Source organism: Onychomys torridus, chromosome X (genome assembly GCF_903995425.1).
Source record: "Onychomys torridus chromosome X, mOncTor1.1, whole genome shotgun sequence".
NCBI lineage: Eukaryota > Metazoa > Chordata > Mammalia > Rodentia > Cricetidae > Onychomys > Onychomys torridus.
This window is the reverse complement of record NC_050466.1, coordinates 93335554-93363426: the sequence shown is the minus strand read 5'-3', so window position 1 is coordinate 93363426 and position 27873 is coordinate 93335554. Positions and strand designations below refer to the sequence as shown.

General features: G+C 40.1%; 1 protein-coding gene across 1 annotated transcript in view; it reads left to right on the top strand.

Moving 5' to 3' along the window:
• The first annotated feature begins 5910 nt into the window (after positions 1-5910).
• The window catches only part of Zdhhc15 (zinc finger DHHC-type palmitoyltransferase 15), a 92331-nt gene continuing 70368 nt past the window's right edge, over positions 5911-27873 (top strand). Inside the window, exons 1-2 of the mRNA XM_036175518.1 lie at positions 5911-6311; positions 24602-24628. Coding sequence (XP_036031411.1) covers positions 6176-6311; positions 24602-24628 — 163 coding nt within the window. The 5' untranslated portion in view covers positions 5911-6175. The remainder of the gene's footprint in view (positions 6312-24601; positions 24629-27873) is intronic.

The following is a 27873-nucleotide window of genomic DNA, read 5'->3' as shown; positions in this document are numbered from 1 at the left end:
ACCAAAAACCAAAAACCAAAAAGCTTAAAAAAAACCCCTAGGGGTTAGGGATTTAGCTCAGTGGTAGAGCACTAAGGGGTTCGATCCTTAGCTAAAAAAAAAAAAAAAAAAAAAAAAAAAAAAAAAAAAAAAAAAAAAAACCTAGACATCAAATGACCCAATCAATAAATGAGCTAGTGAAATCAACAGTCATCAAAAAATTAATTACAAATAGCCATTAAATATAAAAGGAATTAACACTTCTTATACTATTCTATAAAATAGAAAAGAAGGAAACATTACTAAGTTCATTTTGTAAAGTCAGTATTACTATAGCACCAAAGCCAAAAAAACACCCAACAAAAAAGAGACTTACAGACCAATTTCCCTGATGAACACAGATGAACAAAATTCTCAACAAAATACTTGCAAGTCAAATAAAGGAACACATCCTCAAGATCCCCAAACAACCATTATTCTTGGTTGTTCAAAGAAGCCTTTAGTTACAGGACTCACTTTGGATACAGGCTGGAACCTAGCTGAAAGCTTCCTCCATACTGGCTAGCATTCATAGTACTGGATAGTGTTTTGCAGACTGCTGTTGGGGGAAAGTTATAAATAGTCTTACCCAGCTATGGATCCTGTGTGCTGCAACACTGACCTGTCAGAAAAGATATTCCTATGGATACAATAGTGACATTGGTGTTCAGAAATCAATTTTTCTGACTGTATTGAGGGAAAATACATATCTGATACCATAAACCTGGTCAAAAGTCTATAGATAGGGAGGTAACAGGCTGTAGTGTGGCTGCACTCCTGCTGAGCTACTCCAGAGAGTAGCACCTAGCCCTAATCCATCCTTTGTTTAACCCATACCCTTTGTTTCTCTTATCGCCCTATGTGAATCTTGTCTCAGAGGCTCAAAAGATCAAAGGCCTATGCAAAACTTGGTTCAGGAAACCCAGAAAACCGGGGTACCTGAGAAATCGAGGAATTTGCACTTGGCATTGTACTTTGGGAGCTCCTTTCAGGTTGTTTTGAGCACAGGGAAGTCAACTGGCTAAACTGTAAATAGAGAAGAAATAAAAAATGCCCTGGGCGAAGGGAAAGGGCTTCAATCCTTTGAGGCTGGACCCCCCACCAGCTGAGAAAGGCTAAACTCATTCCTTTTTTTTTTTTTTTTAATTCAAACTCATTCTTAAGATGCCTCTGAATCTTTACACTGATCTGCAAGAACCCACACTCCCATGCCATGACAGTTGGAGACACTGTAGGGAGGCATCTACTACTGAATATTTTGTTAAATAGACATGCAGTCAAACTAATGTCAAAATATTTACATGTATGCCTATAGACTAGTGTTTCTCTCAGCCTTGGTCAGAAAAGCCTTTTTTAAAAATAGTGTACAATAGTTAAAGCAGATGCTCATAATTTGTCCAAATGCTGACAATAAGCAACAGGACATCTATACCATTCTCTCTCAGGAAACACTGAAGCAGAGGGGTTGGAAGGACTGTACAAGCCAGAGACTGAGGAATGTCATGAAACAGTGTCTTCTGGAAATGATAGGGATAGCTATTACAACCATGAACACATGGCAGCTCTGAGCACATGCTCACACTTGCTAAAAATGGAAAAGTAGGAGACAGACCAGTTGGAAAGAAGAAGTAGGTTAGTAGATGTTGAGGGATAAGAGAAACTAATGAGGGTCGGAATGATCATAATACATGATACAAATAAGAAATTGTCAAAAATAAGAAAATTCAAAATGTTCAACAACCCTTAGCTATAAGGAAAGTGCAAATTAAAACTACACTAAGATTCTACCCTACTCAATTCAAAGTGCCTACCATAAAAGAAAGTTCTGGTGAGACTATGGATAAAAGGAAACACAGATAGTTGGCAGGAATGTAAATTGGTCCAGCCCCTATGGAAGCCTATATTGATATCCCTCAAAAACTGAAAATAGAATTCCCTCCCATATAAGCCAGCTATACCCCCTCCTGGGTAGACAACCAAAGGACTCTAAGGAAACACTTGACCATCCTTTTGCATTACAATACTATTCACTACAGTGAAGTTATGGAATCAAGGTTGGGAAGATGGGTCATCCAGGGACGCTTTTGACTCAACTCTGTGAGTTCAGGTTGTTGAACCTGTTTCGCTAAACCCCCAGAGACCACCAAGGAGCTGGTTTCCGATGCAAGTACATAAGGGTCCTTTTATCCGCACGGCAGATGGAAGGAACCGTGTAGAGGGTTTTTATAGGAAAAAACCACAAGCCGGGAATTGGCAACTTGGGATTGGATAGAAGGGACAAGGTGATTTTTTTTTTGAAACTATTGGTCTAGACTTTGGGTGCGAAACCACATTTGAAACCATTGGGTTAGACTTTTGGTGGGGAACCACAACCCACTGAACAGGATTATCTGGACTGCTCAGCAGGATTATCTGGAAATCTTCAAGGGCCATAAACAGCAGACAGGATGTCTGCAGGAGAATACTGCTCTGTATCCATTCCAGTTGTCATGGCACATTCCTGAGCCTGTAAAGTTCAGTCTAGGCCTTCACAAGATCCTCAGAACACAGAAAACCCAGGTATGGAGATAACCAGAAGATGGCAAGATGGGAGGTGGAGACAGCCTTGTAGCTCACTTTCCAGCTAGCCTAGCCTACTTGATGATGTTCCAGGCCAACAAGAGATCCAGTCTTAAATAGAAAATGGAAGGTGCCTGAGGAATGACATCTGAGGTTGTCCTTCAAAGTCCACCCACATGCATGTGTGCGCCCACATACAGATATGAACACATAAGGAATCTGCCCCGGTATCAACCCACAGATTAATAAACAAAGAAAATGTGGTCTATATATACAAATGGAATTTTATTCGTTCACGAAGAGTGAAACAATTCCGTTTGCTAAAAAGACTGACAAAACTGGAAATAAGAGAAACGAAACCATGTGTATAAAGATAATGCCACATGCTTTTCCTCATTAGTAGATCCTAGAATTCCTTGTTGTTGTATAAATTAAAGTGAGGAAATCAGGAGAAGATAATATAGTCAAAGTACATTATGTCCTTGGAAGAAACTGTCTCTATGAAATATAACAGTGTGTCCAATTAGTATACATGAATAAATAGAGTAGGACCCGGGAGATGGCTCAGCAGGTAAAAACACATGCAGCCAAACCTGGCAACCTGAGTTTGATTTCCATATGATGTCCTAATGGAAAAAGAGAATGACTTCTGTATATTGCTCTCTGACCTCCACACACGTTGTATGGTATGTACACATGCACACATGTACATTCATACACACATACTAAATAAATGCAACTTTTAAAAAAATTTGAGGAACGGTCTCAAGTATGAATTCCCATGCCTCCTGCCTTCACCTGCTAAGTGTTAGGATTACACTCACGTGCCACCATGCTCATCAATAACTTAAAAATAAAACAGGAGGAAGCCACTGGAAAATGATTACGTCCTTGTGAATGAGATTAGTATTAAAGTAAGAGACACTCCCACCCCAGGAACTTCCCAGATACTTCATGTGAGGACAGTGAATTAATTGGAAACAGGTTTTCATGAGACACTAAATTGGCTGGCACCTTGATCTCCAGGCCTTCTCAGCCACCACTGTGCTTTACGGCTCAGTCTAAAAAGGAAGGAAAACAAACAGCAGAACAAGTCAGTGGTCTATATGTGGTCCATGAACATGCTTTGCTAAACCTTGCAATATATTCTGGAACTTGGTTTGTCTCTCTGGTTCTTAGTCATACATGCTCATCTGCATGTGAACTCTATCATAGGTCCTCACCCCCAAACTATTTGATTATAGTGCCCAGGCAACCCCAGAAAATGAAAATCTAGATAAAGCTCACCATGACAAAAAAAAGAAAAGTTTTCAATTTCTCTACTCAACCTACTCCTCTCACCATGGCCTCTGTGGTGGTGCCAGGCAACATTGTTCTAGTCAATGAAGTAATAAAACTGGTAGTTTAGCATTGACTTATCTCACTCCTCACTTGTTACAAGTGACTAACAAATTATATTGCTTATTCCTCCCAAACAGTTCCATGTGCCTCTTCTTCCTCTCCTCATCCCCTGCTTGTGCACATGCATGCACACACGCACGCATGCACGCACGCACGCATGCACGCATGCACACATGCACACTACAGGTGCAGGTGCTTACAGAGATCAGAAGAGAACATCAAAGCTCCAGGAGATACAGTTACAGGGAGGTAGGAGGCACCTGATGTGTGTACCAGGAACCAAATTCTGGAAGAGCTACAAGCACTCATAACCATGTAAGCACAGAGCCTGCTCTCCAACCCCTAATGCTCAAACTTGTTGTAGAATATTAGTTTAAGATATGTTACATTTGTTTCTGCTGTGGAACATTTGTAATGATGTGAAGATGTGTTGCTTTATTTTATGTTGCATTTGTTTAACTCTGTGAAGTTGTGTTACTTTGCCTGTCTAAAACACTTAATGGTCTAATAAAGAGCTGAACAGCCAATAGCGAGGCAAGAGAAAAGATAGGTGGGGCTGATAGACAGAGAGAATATATATGGAGAAATCTAGGAGAAAAAGAAGAAAGAGCAAGAGAACAAAGGAGAGAAGGATGATGCAGGGGCCAGCCTCCCAGCTACACAGCCAGTCACAAAGTAAGAATGAAAGTATGATATATAGAAGAAAAGGAAAAAGCCCAGAGGCAAAAGGTAGATGGGATAATTGAAGTTAAGGAAAGCTGGCATTATTGCATGGATAACCATACATTTAAAACACCAAACCTTCGAAAACCTCTTGCTCCTACACAGCAGTCCCACAGAATGTAAGTCAAAGCGGGTCTCAGCAAAATTATCTCTTCATGTACTAGTCCTTTGGAAATTATTTAAACAACGAGTGTGAAATACATGAATGCCTACCTACTATACTTCCTTTATTGTACTTGTATCAAAAACAACAACCTGTTGCCTTGGTGAGCTTGGTGGCAGTCTCATTTTGCCATTTTTTATTTATACTAAAGTTGACCTAAGAGAAAGCACCTACTCCAAAAATATTTGCTGAATGAAATAGCCTCCTAGTTGGTCTCCCTGCCCCAGGCCATCTTCTTTTCAGAAGTCCTGCCTTGCTTTACAAAAATACCACTGTGACATCACTCCATTGGCCCTAAACCTTTGCTGACTGTTCATCCTCTCCTTTACATAATAGTGTTTCCAGTTTCTGACAGGGCACACAGGAGCCTTCATAGAGGAGCTTCAGCCTCATTCCCACTCTGTCCTTTTCGCATAAACTCTCTGCAAGGTACACCAGATGTTCTTGGAACACATTGGAATTGTCATTGTGCCGTGCCTTTTCAAACACGTTTCTGGTTTGAAAGGTCATCCATCCTCTTCTGCCTGAAAAATGCCTTCATTAATAAAGCTTAAACAGCACTACCTTTATAGCTTTCTCTGAGCACAGAATCACTGTGGCCCTCGCTTGATTTCTGCACCATTGTGTTTATTGTGAAAATATACTAAGCTAATTCTGCAGGGAGGACAGAAAGGGAGGAAGGAGTGCCCTGTCAAGGGACTTACCCCAGCAGCGACTGCGGCACTACGTGTTAAGCATACTGTTCAGGCAGCAGTGAGAGGTTGGGATTGGATGACCTTTAATTCATGAGATGCTACTGTGCTGTGCGCATCTTTCACCCAGTTCTGTGTACTTGTGTGTCTGGGGGTTGAGACAGCAGAGAAAAGGAGAGACAGGGGAAGGAAAAGAGGGGAAAACGGAATTGAGAAGGTGGACGCAGTGCAGTAAGGGCAGATGGGCGGATCCACATTTCTTAGGCTTTACTGTTTTGCAGAAGTCCAGCCCTGCAAGCTGAGAAGAGCAAGGGGTTGGGGGTGGGGTGAAAAGGTGGAAAGGGGAGGGACTGGAGTCCCTCGGAGCCCGCCGGCCTGGACTGCCTGGCGACCACCTTCTGCCCCACCACGGCCGGTTCCTCCAGCCGTGACTCACGCCTACTGTGCCAGGCGGGGCGCGCTGGGCAGCGCAGCCCCACAGGTGGCAGCGGCTCGGGGACGGTTCCCGCCAGGCTAGGCAGTGGAGCGCCGCACAGCGCGCCTTCCCGCCTCCCAGCCGCCGCCCAGGCAGTTCCCGGCGGGCGCCAGCAGGCCTGCTCGGTCGATCTTCGAGCCGAAGATGCGGCGGGGCTGGAAGATGGCTCTGTCTGGGGGGCTGCGGTGTTGCCGCCGGGTACTGTCCTGGGTGCCAGTGCTCGTTATTGTCCTCGTCGTTCTCTGGTCCTACTATGCCTACGTCTTTGAACTCTGCCTGGGTAAGTGGGTCTGGGCACATAAAGTGGGGAAATTATGCTCCAGCATAAATCATCTGCTCTATCCTTCTCACTGATGTGCCCAGTGCGCTCAGCCCTCACTCTGCGGTTTTCCTTTCGCCAGTCTCCAACCTTGGGCTGCTCACAGTATCTCCCATGCGCCTTCCCACGAGGGTCCCACCACGTCGCCATTGCCCCTCCTCTGGGTTTTCTTATTTCTTTGCCCTACCCACGATAATTTCCTGGCTCTTCCCACTAGGACACCCCCCCCCCCCCCGCGCGCGCGCTTTCTCATACAGGGTAACCACTTAGGCTGCACTTTCTCCTTCTGAGCCCACCCAACCAGTTGAGGAAGCACCGTACCCTGTGTCCTTAAAGTGCCCGCTCCACCAATGCATCCAACTAAGAGTCTCACCATTTTCCCCTTCTACTAGGATTCCTTCCTTACTGGGGATTCCCTACTAGTAATCCAAAAATATTTCCTGTACTCTCATATTAGCTCGCCTTTTCTCCACACTGGGGCCCATACTTTCTCTCTGCAATCCTCACACACAGGCTGACATGTTTCACATCTCCACCCACTTATGATCCTCTCACATCAGAACATTGTGTTTTATTTCACTTTTCACACAGTGAAATCCCTCCATCCTTTCCCCGCGATCCCAGAGTGCACGCGTGTGTGCGTGCACACACAACACACACAGAGAGACAGAGACAGAGGAGAGAGAGAGAGAGAGATGCTTCAGATGTTCACCTTCTTAGGACTGCAGGATGCTCTGTTCTATCTCACATTTAACACAGTGATAATAAACTTTTCTCGTTCTTTCCCTGTGGGCTTTCCTCATTTCCAGAATTTTCAGACTTCTAGTGGTGTGGGGGTTCTACAAAACACTTTCTTCTCATATTAGAGCTCCTAATTGTACCACATTGGGGTGCCCTCCAGCCTCTTCCCTTTCCACTTTGGGAAGCGTTCAACTCCTTCCCATTAAAGGGCCCACATTATTTTTTGACACGTCGCACTAGTGACCTGCTTTGTCATATTATGATCATGTCTCATCCACTATAATCTCATACTAGAATGTTCTCTTTATACTACCGAGTCCCTACACTCGCTACCACATCCCACTGAAGAGCCACTCCTCTTTTTTCTTTTTTTCTTTTTTCTTCTTGTTTGTTTGTTTTGTTTTGTTTTGCTTTTTTTTGAGACAGGGTTTCTCTGTGTAGCCTTGTGCCTTTCCTGGAACTCACTTTGTAGCGCAGGCTAGCCTCGAACTCACAGAGATCCGCCTGGCTCTGTCTCCTGAATGCTGGGATTAAAGGCGTGCGCCACCACCACCGGGCTGCCACTCCTTTTCTAATCCCGATTTACCCTTGTTATCTTTTCTGAGAACCGCCCCCCCCCCCAGTGTTTTTCCACTGTCCCCACCACATTGTTTCTGGTGTTGGTCATTGTTCCCTCTAGGAGTGCACCTGCCCCTGCCTTCTCAGGCCTGGGAAATTCAGCTCTTGCTGAAGTTTGTAACACTTTCTGCCCTTTCCAATGGGAATATCACTTCCTGTTTCATCTTCGTAGACCACTTCTTTTAACGATGCTACTCTTTTCTTCTGTCCTGGCCTGCCACACCAAGAATCACTGTAGTCCCTTACTTAGAATATGGTTCTCACCATATGTCTTGTGCTTTCAAACTCAGAATTCTACATTATTTCACACCACAAAATCCAGGACCCTTCCTTGTATTTACCAGGCCCCTGAACTTAGATTCTCATGGCCCCCAGTCCTCTGTCTATTAAATATGGCCTTCTAAGATTCTCATAAACTCAATTAGTTCTCATATATATCCTGTCTCAACAGAAATTTCTTACAAGCCATTGAAGAGTCCCCATATCTTTCCAAATGAGATCCCATTAATACCTATTAACTTTTCAGTACTAGAATCCCATTACCAGCAGCACCCATACACGTGTGACCTGCAATACCCCCATTCATTCAATGTGGGGTTCTCATTGCCCCCCCCCCCCTAGTAGTATTCCTCCTTGTTCCACCAGACATCTCCTCAAATTTGCCTTCCCATGACTCATTTATTGCCTCATATCTTAACTTCTCACCTTAAATATTACAGTTATTGTGCCACTTTTCAGGCCCAGGACCCAACTACACTTACAATCTCCTTCTCTTACATATTTGGCAAAACTACACTCTACCCCTACACAGATTTGGGTGAAGTAGGGAGGCAAGAAATGACCCTGTTTTTCTGATAGAAACCTCCCTTCTCGTCAACTCTATACATCAAGGTTTGGCTTTTTTTCTGGCCTGCTTAACAGTGTTATAGAAATACAGAAAAGACTTTTAAAAATAAATTTTGTTTGTTGCTTTCATGGATAGATAGTCTGTTTTCCCTTTCTCAGTCTGATATTAAGGTATACTAAGTAGACTATACAGTGACTGGGAAGTTGTCCTGTTCTCAGACTGCTTTTGCTTTTTTGAATGATTAACTAAAGGATCAAAAGTTCAGCTCCATTGTTATTGTATGTACACTGTTCCTAGAAACAAAGCCACACTGTAAACACCATTAAACCTACTTTAAAGGCCTTTAGTACTGACTTACATGAGTTCACCAAGAAATCATGTTAAAAATCAGTAATGATGAGAGTTAACTCTTACATAGTACTTACTTTGTGCCAGGAGAAAAAAAAAAGTTCTCATTACTGTAGCTATATTAACAGTCCATACATCACCTCATTTAATCCTCAAAGCTATATAGGGTAGGTACCATTATTATCCCCGCTGTGCAGATATGTAAACTGAGTCAACAAACTGAGGTAAAACCAAGAATCAATGTAAATAGTCAGGTGTGGTGGCATACACTTGTAGTCTCAGTATTTGTGAAATAGAGGCAGGAGGATCAGGAGTCGAAGAACATCCTCAGCTACATGGAAAGTTTGAAGCCAGGCTGGGCTACATAAGACCTGTCTTATACCCCACCCCACACAAAAAAATCAGTGCATATAATTAGCTTGCTATAAGTTCTTAGTCATGTCATACTAAAAGCTGCAAGAAAGCTTAGGGCTTCTTTTGCTATAGTAAACACACTTGCACAGAACTTGCCATATGCCAGGCTTAATTTCTGATTGAGCACACACACACACACACACACACACACACACACACACACACACACACAGAGTATTCTTAACTTTTATGAGTTACATACTGTCATTATGCCCAGTTTGGAGACAAGTAAACTGAGGAATGGACTGATTACATAGTTTATCTGAGATTATAGAGCTAGTAAATTTTTAAACTTGGCTGGCAACACAGGCAGTATGGCCCCTCAGTCTATGCTAGCGAACATGCTGGTTCCTCTGAACTAGCACAGAGGTCAAAACTTGTAACCAATAGGCCCGGTATAACCTGAAAATGTGTTTTATTTGGCTCAGACAGTGGGTTTTGTTTGGTTTGGTATCAGTTACCATTATTTAAACGAGGCTAAGCCCAGCAAAGATTCTCAATCTGATATAGGAGGATCACATGAGCCTAGAAGTTCAAAACAAGCCTCTGTAACATATAGAACCCGTCTCAAAAAAAAAAAAAATCAGCAAAATAAGTGGCCTTGACTCCTGTGTCTGGCTCCACCATTATTCTGTGATGTCATCTTCACTTTACAATATTAAATGTTTTCTAAAATTTTAAATTGTGTATGTGTGTGTGTGTGTGTGTGTGTGTGTGTGTGTGTGTGTGTGTGGTGTTTGGAGGGATGTGCCACAGTATGAAGTGGAAGTCAGAGGAAGTGCAGGGCTTGATTATTTCCTTCCAATGTATGAAATCTGGGGATTGAACTCCGCCCTCAGACTTGGTGGCAAATGCCCTTGGTGAAATTGAGTCCTCTTGCTGGTCCTTCATTTTACAATCTTTTAACAAATGTATGACCTGGATTTCAGACATGTTGAGTCAAAATTTCCTAAAGTTATGTTTAGTATATAATTGAGAACTGGAAGTCTAGCCTGCCTGATCAAAAAAGCCATCCCTTTACCAATATAAAAAACAAACAAACCAGTAGATTATGGTTTTGATATGCCCTAAAAAATAATATTAAAGAACTAACTTCCTTCTAAAAAAACCCATCTCTCCTAAATATCAGGCTATAACTGAAACTAAAGGTGATCATTTTGTACTTTTATTTTATAATATTTTTAATTACAAAATAGTTACATCATTTCCTCCTTCCCTTTCTTCCCTCCAACCCCTCCCATGTACCTTCTTGCACTGTCTCAAACACACACACACACACACACACACAAACACATTACAACCTCGTCACTCTGTATCACATAGTTGTATGTATATCTGATTTCAGGGCTGTCCATTTGGTATTGCATAACCAACTAATGAGCTCCTCCCTGGGAAGACCATTTCCCCTGCTCTCAGCATTCCTTCCTTGTCTGTAGTTCTTTGTCTAGGGTCCAGGCCCCAGGAGATCTCCCCCTTCCATATTAGCATGTCTATTGTTGTCACCCTTGTTCTGGTCTTGTTGATAAGGATGTGTGGTTGTAGGACACATAATCTCACAGCAAACTTCCTATTCTCTGGCTGTTCCAGTCTTTCCACCCTCTCTTCTGTAATGATTTCTGAGCCTTGGGTGCAGGAATTGGTGTTGTAGGTATATCAGTTGGACTATAATTTTTTTTAATTAATTCTACTTTTACAAGCTGGAAGACTTAGGATAGATCATGTAATCTCTTTCAACCTCAGTTGTTTTCCTATGTAATTTACTAGTATGGTTGTTTATTAATACCACAAACACTTGCTCAGTAGTTACTACACACCAAGCATTGCTATTGTAAAGTTTAAATAATGTGATGCCTGAAAAGCATGAACTATAGTTTACAACACATTGTAAGAGTGTGTTAGATGTCAACTTACTACATTAATAAGAATATAAAGTATTCTACTTCCTTCAAGAAAAGAAGCTTACGTTTTTTGTATTGACCATTAATGTGTTTATTTGCCTTTTGTGTCAAACATTTTTAAAGCCTTGAAAAGTTTCAAGCTTGAAAATAAGACTTGATCTTAAAACCATCCCTTTCCCCCTTTGAATTTCAAATAGATAGTCATGAAGGATTTACAGTCAATTTCCCCCATAGGCTTACATATTTAATAAGAAAGAAAATAATAGTATCCATTTTATTAAGGTGTTATATGACAAAAGACAATCATTTTAAAATATTCAGTCATTTAGTACATTTACAATGTTGTGAAGCCATTACTTAAATGTAAGCCCCACATTATTATTGTTACCCCAAAAGAAAACCATGTAGACATTAAAAAATAACTCAATTTTCTATAAGGGTGTGGTACCTGGTAGTCCAACGACCCAGTGGGTACCCATGAGTGTGAGGGTAGCAAAAATTAGAGTCAGTGGGTTATTTAATAAAAGGATATTAAATTAGGATGATGGGGATGTATCTGGGAGGAGCTAAAGAGACATAACTCCCTGTTCCCTTTACCTCCAGTCCCTGTCAACCACTCATCTATATTCTATAATCTCTCTCTGTCACTCTGTTTCTCTCTGTCTCTGTTTCTCTCTGTCTCTGTCTCTCTGTCTCTGTGTGTGTGTGTGTGTGTGTGTGTGTGTGTGTATGTGTGTGTGTGTGTGTGTGTGTGTTTGTGTGTCTGTGTCTGTGTCCTTTTGTATCTGGCTTTTTTCAAATAACATTATGTTTCCAAAATCCACCTATGTTGCAACATCTAACAGTAAAGCATTCCTTTAATAGACCAATAATATTTTATTCTATGTCTTTGCCAGAGTTTGTCTATATATCTGTTCAAGGACATTTGGGATGTTTTCACCTTTCTTTCTGTTCTGAACAAGGCTGCTATGAACAATTGTATAGATATGATTTTATATACATATGTGTGTGTATTCCAGTTTTAAAATATATATTCTAGAGAGAAAGATGGGAATAATTGAACCGTGTGGTAACTTTTTGAGGAACCTCTAAACTGTTTTTCAATGTAACTAAACCATTTTACATTTCTACTAACAATGAAAGAGAAAGGGTTTCAATTTATGTGCATCATCACCAAATATCTTTTTCCATTAAAGAATGACTTACCTTGGTATAGTGTGTAACACAGTATCTGTTTGTGGCTTGATTTGCATTTTCTAAATAAGTAAACCTGTTGAGCATATTTTAGTCATTTGGCCAATTTTATATCTTCTTTGAAAAATATCTATACAGACTGAGCAGATTGTATTTATGTATTTAGGAATACACACAAACACATGCATGTAACTACAATTAATGGAAAAAGAAGCCATGAATTTGAAAGAGAGCAAGGGATGGGCATATTTGGAGGAAAGAAAGAGAAGAGGGAAATGATATAATTATAATCTCGAAAAATAAAGGACATATTAAAAAAGAAAAATATTGCCGGGCAGTGGTGGCGCACACCTTTAATCCCAGCACTCAGGAGGTAGAGGCAGGTGGATCTCTGTGAGTTCGAGGCCAGCCTGGTCTACAGAGTGAGTTCCAGGCTAGTCAGGACTGTTTCACAGAGAAACCCTGTCTCGAAAAACTAAAAAAGAAAAAGAAAAATATTCAATTTTTCCCATTTAAAAAAAGTGTCTTCATTTTCTTTCCTAAAAATGTCTTAGTATACAAACTGAGTTTCATTCTAGTATCTTCATATTTGTCTATAATTGTACCTTGTGCATAGTCACCTACATTGTCCTCTCTTGTCCTCTCTCTTGCTTGTTGCCTTCCTCTCTCCAAAAAGTCCCTCTTCTGCTTTTGTGTCATATACATACATACATACATACATACATACATACATACATACATATGTACGTACATACATGTGTGTGTGAGATATTTGCCTCATCACTCCCTCTTCCTTGCCTTCTGATCCCTTCTTCTCTCCCCCTGTACTTTCCTTCTCCATCCATGTAGATTTCCTATTCTTATGTAGATATCTTTGTTTTAATTCTAGAGTTGTCAAAGGAGAGAAAACATGCTAATTTTCTTCCTGAATCTACCCAAGTAGTCTGTTTTCATGCCTTCTATATGCATATATACATATGTAATCTGTAAGCACATGTAACTGATTCCACATATGAGAGAAAACATGGGGTATCTCTTTTCTCCCATTTCCACCTTTGTTTCCCCTGCATACTCCCTTTGATTTCTGTATCATATATAAGCAGAAATAGAAATACTGTTAAGTGTAGATATTGCGTATGAGTGAAATGTGTAGCTTTCTGATTCTAGCTTAATTCACTTAATATGATGATTTCAAGTTCCATCAGTTTCTCTGAAAACAACGTCCTTTCATTGTTTAAGTGAGATGTGCTAAAAATAGCAATTTTCGTGTGCAGTAAGATAGGTTCAAAAGCACAGACTTAAAAACTAACATCTGCAATGACATACAACCATGGATATATTTATTCAGATTTCACTTTGGTTCATTAAAGGACTAGACAGCTTGACTTAGTACTCCCCGTGCTTACACAACTTATTATAGAGATCTCCTAAACATTGATTCAGATGGAAATGGAAATGAAAACAGTTTCCTGGGAATTTTACCCCATGACAATAATAACCCCAAAGTTAACAAATGGCTATTCATGCCTTAGACAATGGAGATGGCTTATTTCACAAACTGGTGCTCAGCGACTGAGGTGAGTCCAAATGGTAATGTCTCAAAGGTGGAGAGAAATGATTACACCCAAATCTAAAGAGACCAATGTAAACTCAGGCAAAATAATCACTCTTGCCACCAGAGGCACGAACAAGCAAACAAGCAGACAGACTAAGCAGCAAGAGCACTCCTTCTGAGATGTAGTACAGGAGGCTAGTGTGAGGCTTGAGGAAGAGTTAGCTACTTGTCATGACAGGTGCCAGGTTTTCCTCAGGATCTTATCCATGGTGTTGGCTCTTCATGGGTAGCTTCTTCGGTCACTTTCTGTAAAGTGGTCTTTCCTGGATACCAAGAAGGCCTGTGTTACCTGAACTTCTGAGGTTCTTGTTCTGGCTGAAGCCTACCAAAGCTGTTGCCAGAACCTGTAGGCTCAGCTTCTCGTTGCTTTTCTGAAAACCAAAAGAAACAGATTAGCAGAGAAGACAGATTTTATTAAGCCTGGACCTGAGGGAACAAGGATAGACATTCCATCTCAGAGATAGCCTTCTTTTTGATTTCTAGTCTTTTGAAGAATTTCTGAACTGGTTTCTATAGTGGCTGCACTGGTTTACATTCCAACCAGTGATGTATGCATTTTTTTTTTCCCCCAGAATTCTTGTGAGCATTTGTTGGTATTTCCTTCCTTGCTGATACCCATTCTGCCAAAAGTCAGATGGACTTACAAAGTGGTTTAAATGTACATTTCTGTGGAGGCTAAGATATTTGAACACTTTTGAAATTATTTATTGATCTTTTTTTATTTCTTGTTTTGAGAACTATGTATTAAGTTTTCTGTCACATTTTTGATTGCATGATTTGGAGTTTTTGAGTCTGGCCTTGAACTCAGAGATCTGCACCTGACTCTGCCTCACGAGTGTGGGATTAAAGGCATACACCACCACACCTGGCTGTAGCAGTCTTTTCATATGCTTAGTTTATTCCTGGGTACTTTAAATTTTTGAAGCTGTTGTGAATGGAATCATTTGCCTTCTTTCCTATTTGTATCTCCTTTATTCTTTCTCTTGCCTTACTGTTCCGTCTAAGAAGTCAAGCACAATATCAACTAAGAGTGGAGAAAATAGGCACTCTTTTCTCATTTTAAAAGAAACACTTTCAAATTTTACCCCATTTAGTATTACACTGGCTATAGGTTTGTTGTATTATATTGAGGAATTTTCCTTCTATTCATAGTTTTTCTGGGGACTGTCATGAAAGCACACTGAATTTGTGAAAGGCCTTTCCATCATTTATTGATGTGATCATGATATTTATGGCCCTGGGTGTATTTATGCTGTGTATTACTCTTATTGGTTTGTATATGTTGCATCATCCTTTTATTAAGAATTTTTGTGTTCTGTTCCTTAGGTAAGTTCAGTGAGGGTGTGGGGGAGGGGTGTGATCTAGTTTTGTTACTAAGGTAATGGTAACATAATGAGATTGAGATTGGTAGGGTTTCTCCCTTTCCTATTTTATGGAGTAGTTTGAGCGTCATTGTTAATAGTTGATAGTTCATCTTTAAAGATCTGGCAGAACTTGGTGGTAAATGTGTCTTATCCTGTGCTTTTCTTTGTTAGAAGATTCTATTACTGTTTTAATCTCTTCTTATTCTAGATGTTTATATTCTTTATATATTATTGTTTTCAAATCTCTAGTTAATACTCCAACAATTTGGTTTCGTTGTGACATTTCACAAGTATGTCAGTACACTGTCTTTGTCCCTTGGCCACCCTCCCTGTACTCTCAATCTCTTACTCCTCTTGCATTCATGTCATCTTATTACAACCTATTGTTAGCTCCCTCCCTGTCCCTTTAGATTTCACTGTCCTCTCTCTTTGTCCTTGTTCTACTTTATGTCCTGCATACATATGTTGTTGTTGTTGTTTCCCTGAGACAGGATCTCATTATGTAGCTGTGCCTGTCCTGGATCTCGCTCTGTAGACCAGGCTGGCCCCAAACTCTCAGAGATCCACCTACTTCAGCCTCCTAAATGCTTGGATAAAAGAAGTGTGCCACTATGCCCAGATCCCACATATATATGTATACAGGAGTTCAAATCTAGATTCTGCATGTAAAAGAAAACATGCAACATTTGTCTTTCTTAGTTGGCTAGTTTCACTGAACATAATCATCTCCAGTTCATCTGTTTCCTATGAATATTTGTTTCTCTCTCTCTCTCTTTTATAGCTATTTGATTTCCATTTATCGGTTGATGGCACCTTTGGAAATGAGATTTTCTTTCTCTGGAATCTGTTATTGCCTGTTGAGTTGCTTCCTTCTTAATTACTTTACTAACTGTATTAGTTACATTTCTATTACTGTGAAAAACACCATGACCAAGGCAACTTAGAAGGAAAGGTTTATTTGGGCTTATGGTGGGGACCATGGCAGCAAACAGCAGAATACCAAGAGTTCACATTTTGATCTACAAGCAGGAAGTAGAGAGAGTGAACTGGAAATGGCACAAGTCATTTAACTCTCAAAGCCCACCCCCAGTGTCATTCTCCTCCAACAAGATCACATCTCCATAGCCTCCCCAACAACATCACCAACTGGGGACCAGGCATTCAAACCATCATACAAACCTATTTAAAGACTATATTCTTTGTCACGCATGGTCTATCAATTCTCTGTTCCTTAAATAGTGTTCAGCTAGTGGGGTAAGGGTTCCTAAAAAAGTTTACAGCCAGCACAGAAATGACCCATAAGAGGCAAGAAGGAAATCTGGCCCATTGTGACTGAGTTAACTGGTGTTGGATCAAACTTCTAGAGTCTGACACTAGGCAGTTTATTTTAGGCATATTCAAGCACAGCACAATTTTGGGAAAAAAGTTTCCTAATGATAACTGAATCCTGTGTGTACGTACAACAAAGCTTAAGACATGTTTACATTGAAACTCTTTGCAAAGTGCCATATGATTTCTTCCATGAAGATGGGTTCTGTTAACTCAGAAACAATGCTCAAGATAAGAGTCTATGGAGAATGACTGAGGTAAACATAACAGCCCAGGGGGTCAGGAGTGGCTTGGCTCTAAGATAACACAGAAATGACCTAGGCTGTTATAAAGTACAAGTGACATCTCTCAGAAGGATGAGTTTAAGGACTGGGAAACAATGCTCCAGATCTAGGGAGGAAGAGTCTGGGATAAACAAACATAATAGTCTGGAGGACTTCGGTGAAGCCTGGCCCTACAGATAGCAAAAGATTACCCGGTCATAAACTACATCCTTCCCCAGCATTCCATGTGGAAGGAACACAGGCAAACATCTACTTCCTTTGAAGAGATAAGCCTGCATGTTTAACTTTCCTGGTTTCCCTGGTGCTTATCTGTGTGCACAAGGACCTTGTACTCTCTACATAGTAGTTAAGCAGAGATTTTGTGGGTGCCTGGAGTAAAATATATATATTTGGAAAAGTGTTACGTCTCAGGCTTTGTGTTGGAATTTCCTTCAGCCATCATTAACTCAGCTGTTTACAACTATACCTAAGCTCTCTCTTCCTGTTGTTCACTTTCTGAAGTCCATCTGGAAGGAAAATCTTGGAGTTTTTGCAGGCCTTTTAAAGAACAGGCATCACATTTTGAATGTCTGCCTGCCCTTCTCGTTTCTGTGGTCCACATGGTAGCACTTAATTATCCTCATTCCACCGTCTGTTTTGTCGACCTTCTCTTGACCTAGCATCGAAAAGAGCAAAGTCGATGGGTGAGAGAAGATCACTTGTCAGTACTGGAATGAGACATGATTCATGTGCAGAAGGCAGAAGTCAAATAGGGATTAAAAGCTGCACATTAGCATCTCTTAGTTCAACACATGAAAAATAATGATGATAATGATGATGATGATGATGAAGAGGAGAGTGGGGAGGAACAGCAGCAGCAGAATGGTGAACAATGGCCACCAGCCTAGGGGAGGAGTGAGCTCTGTATTACAAATATTTGAATACATGGCAGAAGAGAAGGCACTCAGACATGAGTTTGACAATGAACTTGATTTTAAAAGTATTTTTACACCTGAAATTCTTTGTTTCCCTCTTTTAAATTTATTATATTTGTGTTTTACACATCAGCCATAGGTTCCCCTGTCCTCCCCCCTCCTGTCCCTATCCCCACCTTCCCCCCATCCCCTCCCCTCCATTCCCATCCATCTTCTCCAGGGCCAAGACTCCCCTGGGGATTCAGCTCAACCTGGTAGGTTCAGTACAGGCAGGTCCAGTCCCCTCCTTCCAGACTGAGCAAAGTGTCCCTATGTAAGCCCAAGGTTCCAAACAGCCAGCTCATGCACTAAGGACAGGTCCGGGTCCCACTGCCTGGGTGTCTCCCAAACAGATCAAGCTATTCAATTGTCTCACTTATCCAGAGGGCCTGATCCAGCTGGGGGCTCCACAGCCGTTGGCTCATAATTTATGTGCTTCCATTCGTTTGGCTATTTGTCCCTGTGATTTTTGCAATCTTGGATTCAACAATTCATGCTCTTACAGTCCCTCCTCTTTCTCGACAATTGGACTCCTGGAGCTCCGCCTGGGGCCTGGCCAAGGCTCTCTGCATCCACTTCCATCAGTTATTGGATGAGAGTTCCAGCACGACTGTTACACCTGAAATTCTTTAAAGAGCTAATCAATATAAGGGAAAAATCCTTTCTTGCAAAATTTCCAGTTGAGAGTTACAAACTTTTGATGAGAATATACCATATTTTAAAAGATCATGACATTTATTTTCACAGTTCTGAATTTTTCTTTATTTTTTAACACCATCTTTTGCATTATTAAAGAAAGAGACTAAAATATTCCGGTCAAAATTGAAATGAAGATGTTGTAAGAGTCATCTGAAACTTTTGCAAAATGAATCTCTTATGAGGAATCTCTTGGGTAAATGTACAGTTAGCTAATTCTATGACGAACTTGCTGTGCATGGTGATAAATGATGTGGTGATACCTGTTGCTTCTTCCATTTTAATTCACTACTAGGGAAGTAAAGGACTAGAGTTACCATTGAATAGCTTTTTATTGTCATTTCTCTTACATATTTACTGAATGTAACTAGACACAAAGACGGAAGTGGAGTACACGGGGCTTAATGGGGTAATCAACAAGTGAAGTAGAGAAAACATGGAAGACACTATATGGCATGACTGTCACATAGAAACAATAATAGTCATGAAACTTAAAATTTTGAAGGAATAAAGCTAAAAAGTACAAATGAAATTTATTTTAATGATTTATTAATCCAACATATGAAAATATTTCCATTTCAACATATCCATATAAAATTATTAATAATTAATAAGTATTTTTATTCATTTTTATATTCCATTTTCTGAAGCTAGTTTCTTTTTATTGAAATTTTTTTCTGGCAATGTATTTGGGTCAGTTTCCCTTCCGCCAATTTCTCCCAAATTCCCTACTTTTTCACCCCTCCCCCTTCACACCCTTTCCTTCTCTCTTTTGAAAACAAACAGGCAAACAAATGGGAAAAAAACTACAAATAAACCCAAAAAAGACACACACATACACACCAAAACCCGTTAAAAGCCCCAAATTGGAAAACATACAAGCAAAAGAAGAATCAGACTAAAATGCTATTGAGCTTGTTTTGTTCTGGCTGTCTACTTCCTTCAGCACCTGGATTGTATAGTCTCATCTCATTACATGGTAAGAGTCTTGCAGTTACTTTAAGCTGCTGTGCTCTGTCTGGAATTCTTCTGTATATACATTGCCTCATCCCAGTACCAACAAGTGATCTTCCCTCACCCACAGTCTTGGAGCAAATGGCCAAACAAATGAGAATTGGGGCCTCCAATTAACTTAACAGCAATTATGCATAAAGAATTCACAAATCTGTTTACCTGGACTTAAACAGAATGTAACATATATAAGCATTAAACATTGCATGGTGCCTCACTAATATGTACAACTTTGTTTATGAGTTTCACTTAAAAAGAAATAAGTAAATGAAAGCAAGAACATTCAGCCTGATGTACTAAAGAACAGGTACTCTTCATTCATGTTAGTCTCCAAGCAACTCAGCCTTTATTCACTTCATTTTTTAAATTTTTTACTTTTTTAGGGTGTGTTTGTATATGTGTGTGTTTGTGTGTGCTGTGTGTGCACTCATGCACATATTTGTGCACATGCCCATGGAGGCTAGAACATGTTGAATCCCCCTGGAACTGGTGTTACAGGCAGCTGCAGGCTGTGTGACCTGAGTACTTGGAACTAAACCAAAGCTGCAAGCTCTTTTGACCACTGAGCCATCTTACCCTACTTCATTTGAAAGAGATGTAATTAGCCCAGTTGGCATGTACAAAAGTCATGAAGTCCCAGGTTGACTCACCAACACTTCTTATTTACATTTCATTTGTAGTGTCAGAATATATGCCAATTTAATGAATTGGTTTTATTTTAATTTTAACTTTTTTGCGAATTTTGTATGTGAGTACACTATATTTACATCTTTTTTTACCTCTCCCTCTGACCCTCCAGCTCTTCCTGTGTTCCCTTCCCACACCCTCTATAATTCATGACCACTTCTATAATTATTGCTGTTAGGTACACAAAAAAACAAAAACAAAACAGTTGTGGAATATTAGTTGAAGATGTATTCCATTAGTTTATACTGTGGAATATTTAATGATGCAAAGATGTGTTGCATTCTTTTATGTTGCATTTGTTTAACTCTGTGAAGCTGTGTTACTGTGCCTGTCTAAAACACCTGATTGGCCTAAGCAAGAGAGAAATAGGCAGGGCTGGCAGGCAGAAAGAATAAATAGAAGGAGAGAGAGAAAAGAAAGGAGTGAGAAAGGGAGGAGAGGAGGACGCCAGGGGCCAGCCACACAGCCAGCCATAGAGTAAAAAGTAAAGCAAAGTATATAGACTAGAGAAAAATAAAAGCCCAGAGGCAATTGGTAGATGGGATAATTTAAGAAAAGCTGGCTAGAAATAAGCCAAGCTAAGGCCAGGCATTCATAAGTAAAAATAAGTCCTCCTGTATTTATCTGGGAGCTGGGTGACAGGCCCTCAAATATCAAAGAACAAAAAGAACCAACTACAAATAATGAGTCCAATTAGTGTTGCCTTCATGTACATGTGTATGTGTTAGGACTGACTGCCTAGGACTGGGAATTCTATCAGGGGTTCATCCCTGAAGAAAACAAATTCACTCTCTGTTAGCAGCTATTGACTGCTTGCAGCTCTTCATCTAGGTGTGCGACCTTGTGAAATTTTCCTCTGCCATATCTCCATGTCAGCTGAAACCATGTTGAGAGTGTATGGGTGCAGCTCCCCAGTCACGTCAGGAAGATGCTCTCTCTCAGCCATTTTTCTGATCCTCTGGGTCTTACAGTCTTAGTGCCCTCTCTTCTACAATGATCCCTGAACCTTAGGTGTGGGGTTCTATTGTAGATGTTCCAGCTAGAGGTGAGCATTCAACAGTCAGTTGTTCTCTGCTTTTTGGTCAGTTGTGGATCTCTGTAGTAACCCCTCTCTGCTGAAAGCAAAAAGCTCCATTGATGAGTGATGTGAGATGCACTCATCTATGAGTAGGACGCTAATCTTGAAGCTTTATTGATGTAGGAAAGTGGTACTAGTAGGTTCCCTTCTAGGGTTAGGACTTCTGTAGCCACAGTAACAGGAACGAGCTACCTCCTACTGAATGGGCCTTAAGTCCAATTAGACAACTGTTTGTTAATCCTCAAACATGAGTGCCATTTTTGCATCATTGGGATATCTTGTCAGTTCCGTCATTGTTTTAGTTCTCAGGTTTGATAGCTGAGAAAGACTGTTAATTTTTCTTCCTAGGTAGTTTGTGTAGCACCTTCTGATATGTTGAGAGCTAGCCAAAGTGCATGGTGTCTTCAGCAATAGGGCCATACTTTCAAGCTGTATGAGGTAGTTAAGGGAAATGACAATAACCTGTGTTGTTTTGAAGGCTCTCCTGACACTTCAGTTTTTGTTAGATACTCTGTGGCTCCTGGGAGCGCATTATCACTCCCATGTGTGGTAACTCTATCTCAAAAAGAATATACATATATGTCACATATTCAATATATATATTGGTTTTTCAAGACATGGTTTCTCTGTATATTCCTGGCTGTCCTGAAACTTGCTCTGTAGACCAGGCTGGCCTCGAACTCACACAGAACCACCTGCCTCTGCCTCCCAAGTGCTGGGAATAAAGGTGTGCGCCACCACCACCCAGCATATAATGTATTTTTAAGTAAGCTTATAAAATAATGTGTTTCCCTATGGCTTTTTCAAACATCCTTAGTGTTCTTTATCTCTCCTTTCTCTCTCTCCCTCTGTGTCACCCCCGCCCCCGTTTTCTCCACTCACCCCTCATTAGCACCTGTGCTGAACTCTCTCTCTAGTACTCCTCCCTTCCTCAACGGTCTATTTTACTTTCTTGGTTTTTTGTTACTCAAGTTATGTATGCAACTCTGAATTTTTCAGAACTAGGAACAAGAATTAAAAGAGCATGCAGTATTTGTCTCTCTGCTTCTGGGTTACCTCACTCAGTATATTTTCCAGTTCCCTCCATTTCCCTGTAAATTGCATGATTTCATTTTTCTTTTCAGCTGAATGGAATTCTATATTATATCTATTATTAGAAAAAGAGGAAATCAAGTTATCAGCTTTTTAACACAGACCAAATTTATCATTAAAAAACTCCATTCAAATGATCATTCAAAGAATAATTTAAACACACATACACACACACATCTGTGTGTAAAGGGAAGGAAAATGTTGTTCAAATTTTAGATGGTCTTTTAATAAAAAACCCAGGGCCAGATATTGGGGTGAAAGCTGAAAGATCAGAGAAGCAGAGCAAGCCACAGCCAACCTCACCTGGCCAACTCCTCAACTGATCCTGTTTCCATGAATCCTCTGACTGAAAGCCTGTAGTCCTCACACAAAAGGGTTTCAGCTGACTGCTTTAGTTCCTGTTTCCTCTCGCCTTATACCTTTCTCCACCCTGCTGTCACTTCCTGGGATTAAAGGCGTGTTTGCTTCCCAGTACTGGGATTAAAGGTGTGTGCCACCACTGTCTGGCTGCTATGCCTAATCTAGTGGCTGGCTCTGTCCTCTGATCCCCAGGCAAGCTTTATTTGAGTACACAATGTATCAGCACAGGAACAAGTATGACGGATGAAAGAACTGAAGAAATAGCACCTAAGATATATTTTCACTCACTGTTTTCACTCCATTTCTCCCACTCTCAACTGTTCTGACCAGATAGACAGACAGACAGACAGACAGACAGATTGATTTAAAACTGGAGTTCACCAGGTGGCAGTGGCACATGCCTTTCATCCCAGCACTCAGGAGGCGGAGTCCTCCCCATCAATCACTAATTAAGAAAATGACCTACAGGCTTGTCTACTGCCCTATCCTAAGTAAGTATTTTCTCAATGGAGAGTCCTTCTTCCCAAATGACTCTAGCTTATATCAAGTTGACAGAAAACTAGTCAGCACGAATGTGGGTGACAGTTGTGTGGCTTGATCTGTTTGTGGGGTCCCTGGCAGCAGGACCAGGACTTATCCCAGGTGCATGAACTGACTTTTTGGAGCCCATTCCCTGTGGTGGGATACCTTGCTCAGCCTTGATACAATGGGGAGGGGCTAGGCTCTCCTTCAACTTGGTATGTCAGACTTTGTTGACTACCATGGGAGGCCTTACCCACTCTGAGGAGTGGATGGGGGTAGAGTGGGAGGGAGGTGAGGAGGTGGGAGAAGGGGAGGGAGGGGGAACTGGGGTTGGTATGTAAAATGAAATAAATATATATATATATATATATATATATATTTAATAAAACAAAAACAAAACTATTCAGCATAGTAAGTCAAGCAGGCTAAGCTATGAGATTCAGTAAGATAGATGTCTTAGCATGATTTTCTTTCCCTTTATGTAGCTGTGGTGATCTTTAACATAACCCCTGTGCTTCCACCTCCTGGGCTCTGAGATTGCAGGCATGCAGCACCATTCCCAGTTTTGTGTGGTGCTGGGGCACACATTTTACCAGTTGTCCTAGGTCCCTAGTACAGCACTTTAAGTTTAAAGATCTTTTCAACAGTGGCTTAATTGGGATGTAACTTCATCATCACTTGAGGGACATCTGTAATAACTCCCTAATTTATCAGCTTTTAAGTGTTATTTATCTCATATTATTTGACTTGTTGGGCCTTTTAAAGGTTATTTCTAAATTTGTTAAATGAGTGATGTTTAAAAGAATGTTACATTATTTTGTGAAAGATTTGTGCTCATGAATCCCATGGCATGAGTGGGAGTCAGTTTTCCTTCCACCATATGAGGCCTGGGGATCAAACTCAGGTTTTCAGGCTTGGCAGCAAGCACCTTTAACCACTGAACCATCTCAACAGACTATGAATTCTAAATTACTAAAGATTTAAGAGAAGGAAGCTAGCAGAGGATGGAATTTAATCCTCCTTTCCATCCTTCATCTTAGGATTCTGGTTTTCTAAAATACCATTGTTGACTTGTTCAAAATACAATGCCGTGGAAAAATTAACTAGACAACACATTTTAAAATATCACTTCTCTCTCTCTCTCTCTCTCTCTCTCTCTCTCTCTCTCTCTCTCTCTCTCTCTCTCTCTTCTCTCCACAGTGACTGTTTTGAGCCCAGCAGAAAAAGGTAAGTGTATATTGTGAACTGTGTTGGTTAGGAATGCATCATATATCCTTTTCAAAAAGTAAATTATAAGAAGTCTATAAGCTGAGCAACTTTACAAAAAGTATGCTTTGTTCATTAGAACATTTAGGGTGATTTTTTAAAAAGGAAATTTACTTAAAAGTAGGTCAAATCATATTTTCAGTAGCCCTTTTAACTATAAGATAGCAATTAGAAATTATCAAGATTCATGGTGACATGGACATAGGTAATCACATTATCTTCCATAGTGACACCTAAGCTTTCTCTTGTTCTGCTATTATTGTCCTAGCTACCTGACCTTCTTCCCAACCCACACCCTCTTTAGATATAGGGTAAGGTTCCCACAGGACTTGACCATCACAGTTCCTATATGTTCTTGTGTTCTTGTCAACAGATCATCACCATCTTAGCTTGATCTACAATTTTTTGAAAACACTGAGGCACTTTGAATTTAAAATATTTAAGCTAATCATGAGTCTCCATGAACAATTAGCTTTACATTATTTTATCAGTAAGATCCAGAGTATGTAGAGTATACTTTATAGTGTCACTTTTAATTCTCATTTTATGCGAGTTCATTGTTCGAATTCATTGACCTGCCCAGCATTCAAGATGTGCTGTGTTACTGTTCTGCTCTGCTATTGCTCATTTTAACATGGATAACAGAGCAGTAGGAATGGGAGACAATGGACAATAGTACTTGAAAGTATGGGCTCTAGAGCCAGATGGAATTTACAGCTCAGCTCTTTTTTTTCCTAATAAAATATTTTACCCTCATCCTATTATTTGCATACATAATAGAAACAATAATACTACCTAATTTGTGAAGACATTACGAAGACAGTTTAATTGCACATAAAGCAGTTAGAACAAAGGTGAATAGAGCACATCCTAAAAGCTCAATAAACATGTACTGTTATTGTGACAGCAATAGAACACGTCTTAAGTTGCCATTTATTATTATGTATGGTTCTTAAAGGCAGAAATCATCTTGTATAAATACTAAATAATTATAAATATTTCCTGTTACAAACTTTCAAGATCAGCTGGATGGGGACTTAACTGATATTCTACCATTAGAGGCATAATAACAATGTTCTTATTATTCCAAATAATAATAATAACTTATTGTGCTGGGTATCCTGCTAATAGAAAGATGTATAATTTTATTGTCTCTTCTGATTCTAGGAGTCTTAAGTTCTTTTCCCATGACAATTCTTAAATTTATCCGCACAGTAAGCAATGGTATTAGGTTTTGCTTCTACATTCTGTAATGGGATGTAGTGGAATTTAGGAGACAGAAGGTATAGGTTGGAAATCTAGTTGTGTCGTTTGCTAGCTCTGTGACCTTCATCAGATAACTCACCTTCTTTGAACTTTAATTTCTATTAAAAAAAAATAGCCCTCTGACATCGCAAGGCTCTACTGTAAGCTAATAAATATCTGTAGCTAGTTTGCTTTGTTAGGAATCCTGACATAAAAAAGTAACAATAGAGATGTTAACACCCAACAAAGCAGACTTGCTACAGACAGTAAGCTAATGACTATCTGAGGTTCTTAATAACTGTGAATTTGTGATTTGTCTCCAACAACATTGAACCTTTAAAGTAGACTAAAATAAGTAACGCGACTGTCAGAAGGAAATGAAATCTCCAAATCACATGACTTTTCATTGTCTCCAATTTTTTTTTGTTTGCTTGTTTTTGTTTTTTCGAGACAGGGTTTCCCTGTGTAGCTTTGTGCCTTTCCTGGAGCTCACTCTGTAGCCCAAGCTGGCCTCAAACTCACAGAGATCCACCTGGCTCTGCCTCCAGAGTGCTGGGGTCTCCAAAATTTAAGAAAACTATAGTCAAACACACTGGAAAAGGTTTCTATTTTTGTCTAGTTTATGGCTCCTATACTGGGTCAAATAGTCTTCCACCTGAAACATTGGGATGTGTCCCTCTTTGTAACAGGACTTGGGGGCATGTATGTAATTATGTCAAGGTGAAGTCATACAAGACTAGGCTGAGTGTCAGTAACTTGTTGCTAAAGGAAATTTGGATATGTAGATAGAGAAAAGAGCCACAGGTAGGAGGAAGGGTGGTCCTGGTGCCTCGAATGAGTGCTGAAGATTACCTGCAACCAAAGGAAGCTAGGGGAAAGTGAAAAGGATTTGGTGCTGGAGTTCTGAGCAAAAGTACACTCCAGAACTGTGGGGGAATACGTTTCTGTTTTGTAAAGCACCCAGGTTTAGTTTCCTAAAGCCCTAGGAACTAATAGAGTGAATGGTAAATTTCAAATTTCAAAATTCTCTTAACGGTGCTTTAGAAATTAGGAGAGTAACAGTAACAGATAAGTAAGACTTTGGTGCCAGACCTATCTGGGATTAGTTGACTTTGCCACTTACCATATGCATGACATGGGGAAATTAAGCTAAGTTTCACTTTCCTCCTTTGTAAAATGGAGATAACACTTACCTTCTGTGGATATTTTGAGCAAATATTGTAGCATAGTGCCTGGTACACGATAAATAACAGTAGTAGTAGGTACTATTACCATCTGATAATGATACTTGCTGATACTAACATTAGAAAGAAACTGAAAGGTTCTTCTAACAAGTATGACATATTCCAGATCTATAATTTCTCATGATTACACTTATGAATAGATGGTCAAAGTTCATGTATTCATATTGAAGGACAGTTGAGATCCAAAGAAATAAAATATTTTACTTGGTCATATTGATTCTTATAGAAAAAGAATAGAGGCTAAAGTCCAGGTCGTCTGAAGTACATATCACAATGTACTGTATCTAACTTTGGTGATTCAGGACTCCAAAAAATTTTAAAAGTGTAACACCCTATCTTTTATACTAAAATATGATAATAATATGTTTATTTTGCTTTTATAAGTATATTGTAAAGATGATCTTCCTCAGCATGATACTATGTTAAAGATCTTGATGGCAGAAATTTTCCCTTTGTTGACCCTGAAATGAGGATTGTCTCAGTTAGGGTTTCTATTGCTTCAAATAAACACCATGACCAAAAAGCAAGTTGAGGAGGAAAGAGTTTATTTGGCTTGCACTTCCACAGCACTGTTGTTCATCACTGAAGGAAGACAGGACAGGAACTCAAACAGGGCAAGATTCTGGAGGCAGGAGTTGATGCAGAGCCCATGAAGGGGTGCTGCTTACTGGCTTGTTACCCATGGCTTACTCAGCCTGCTGCTTATAAAACCCAGGA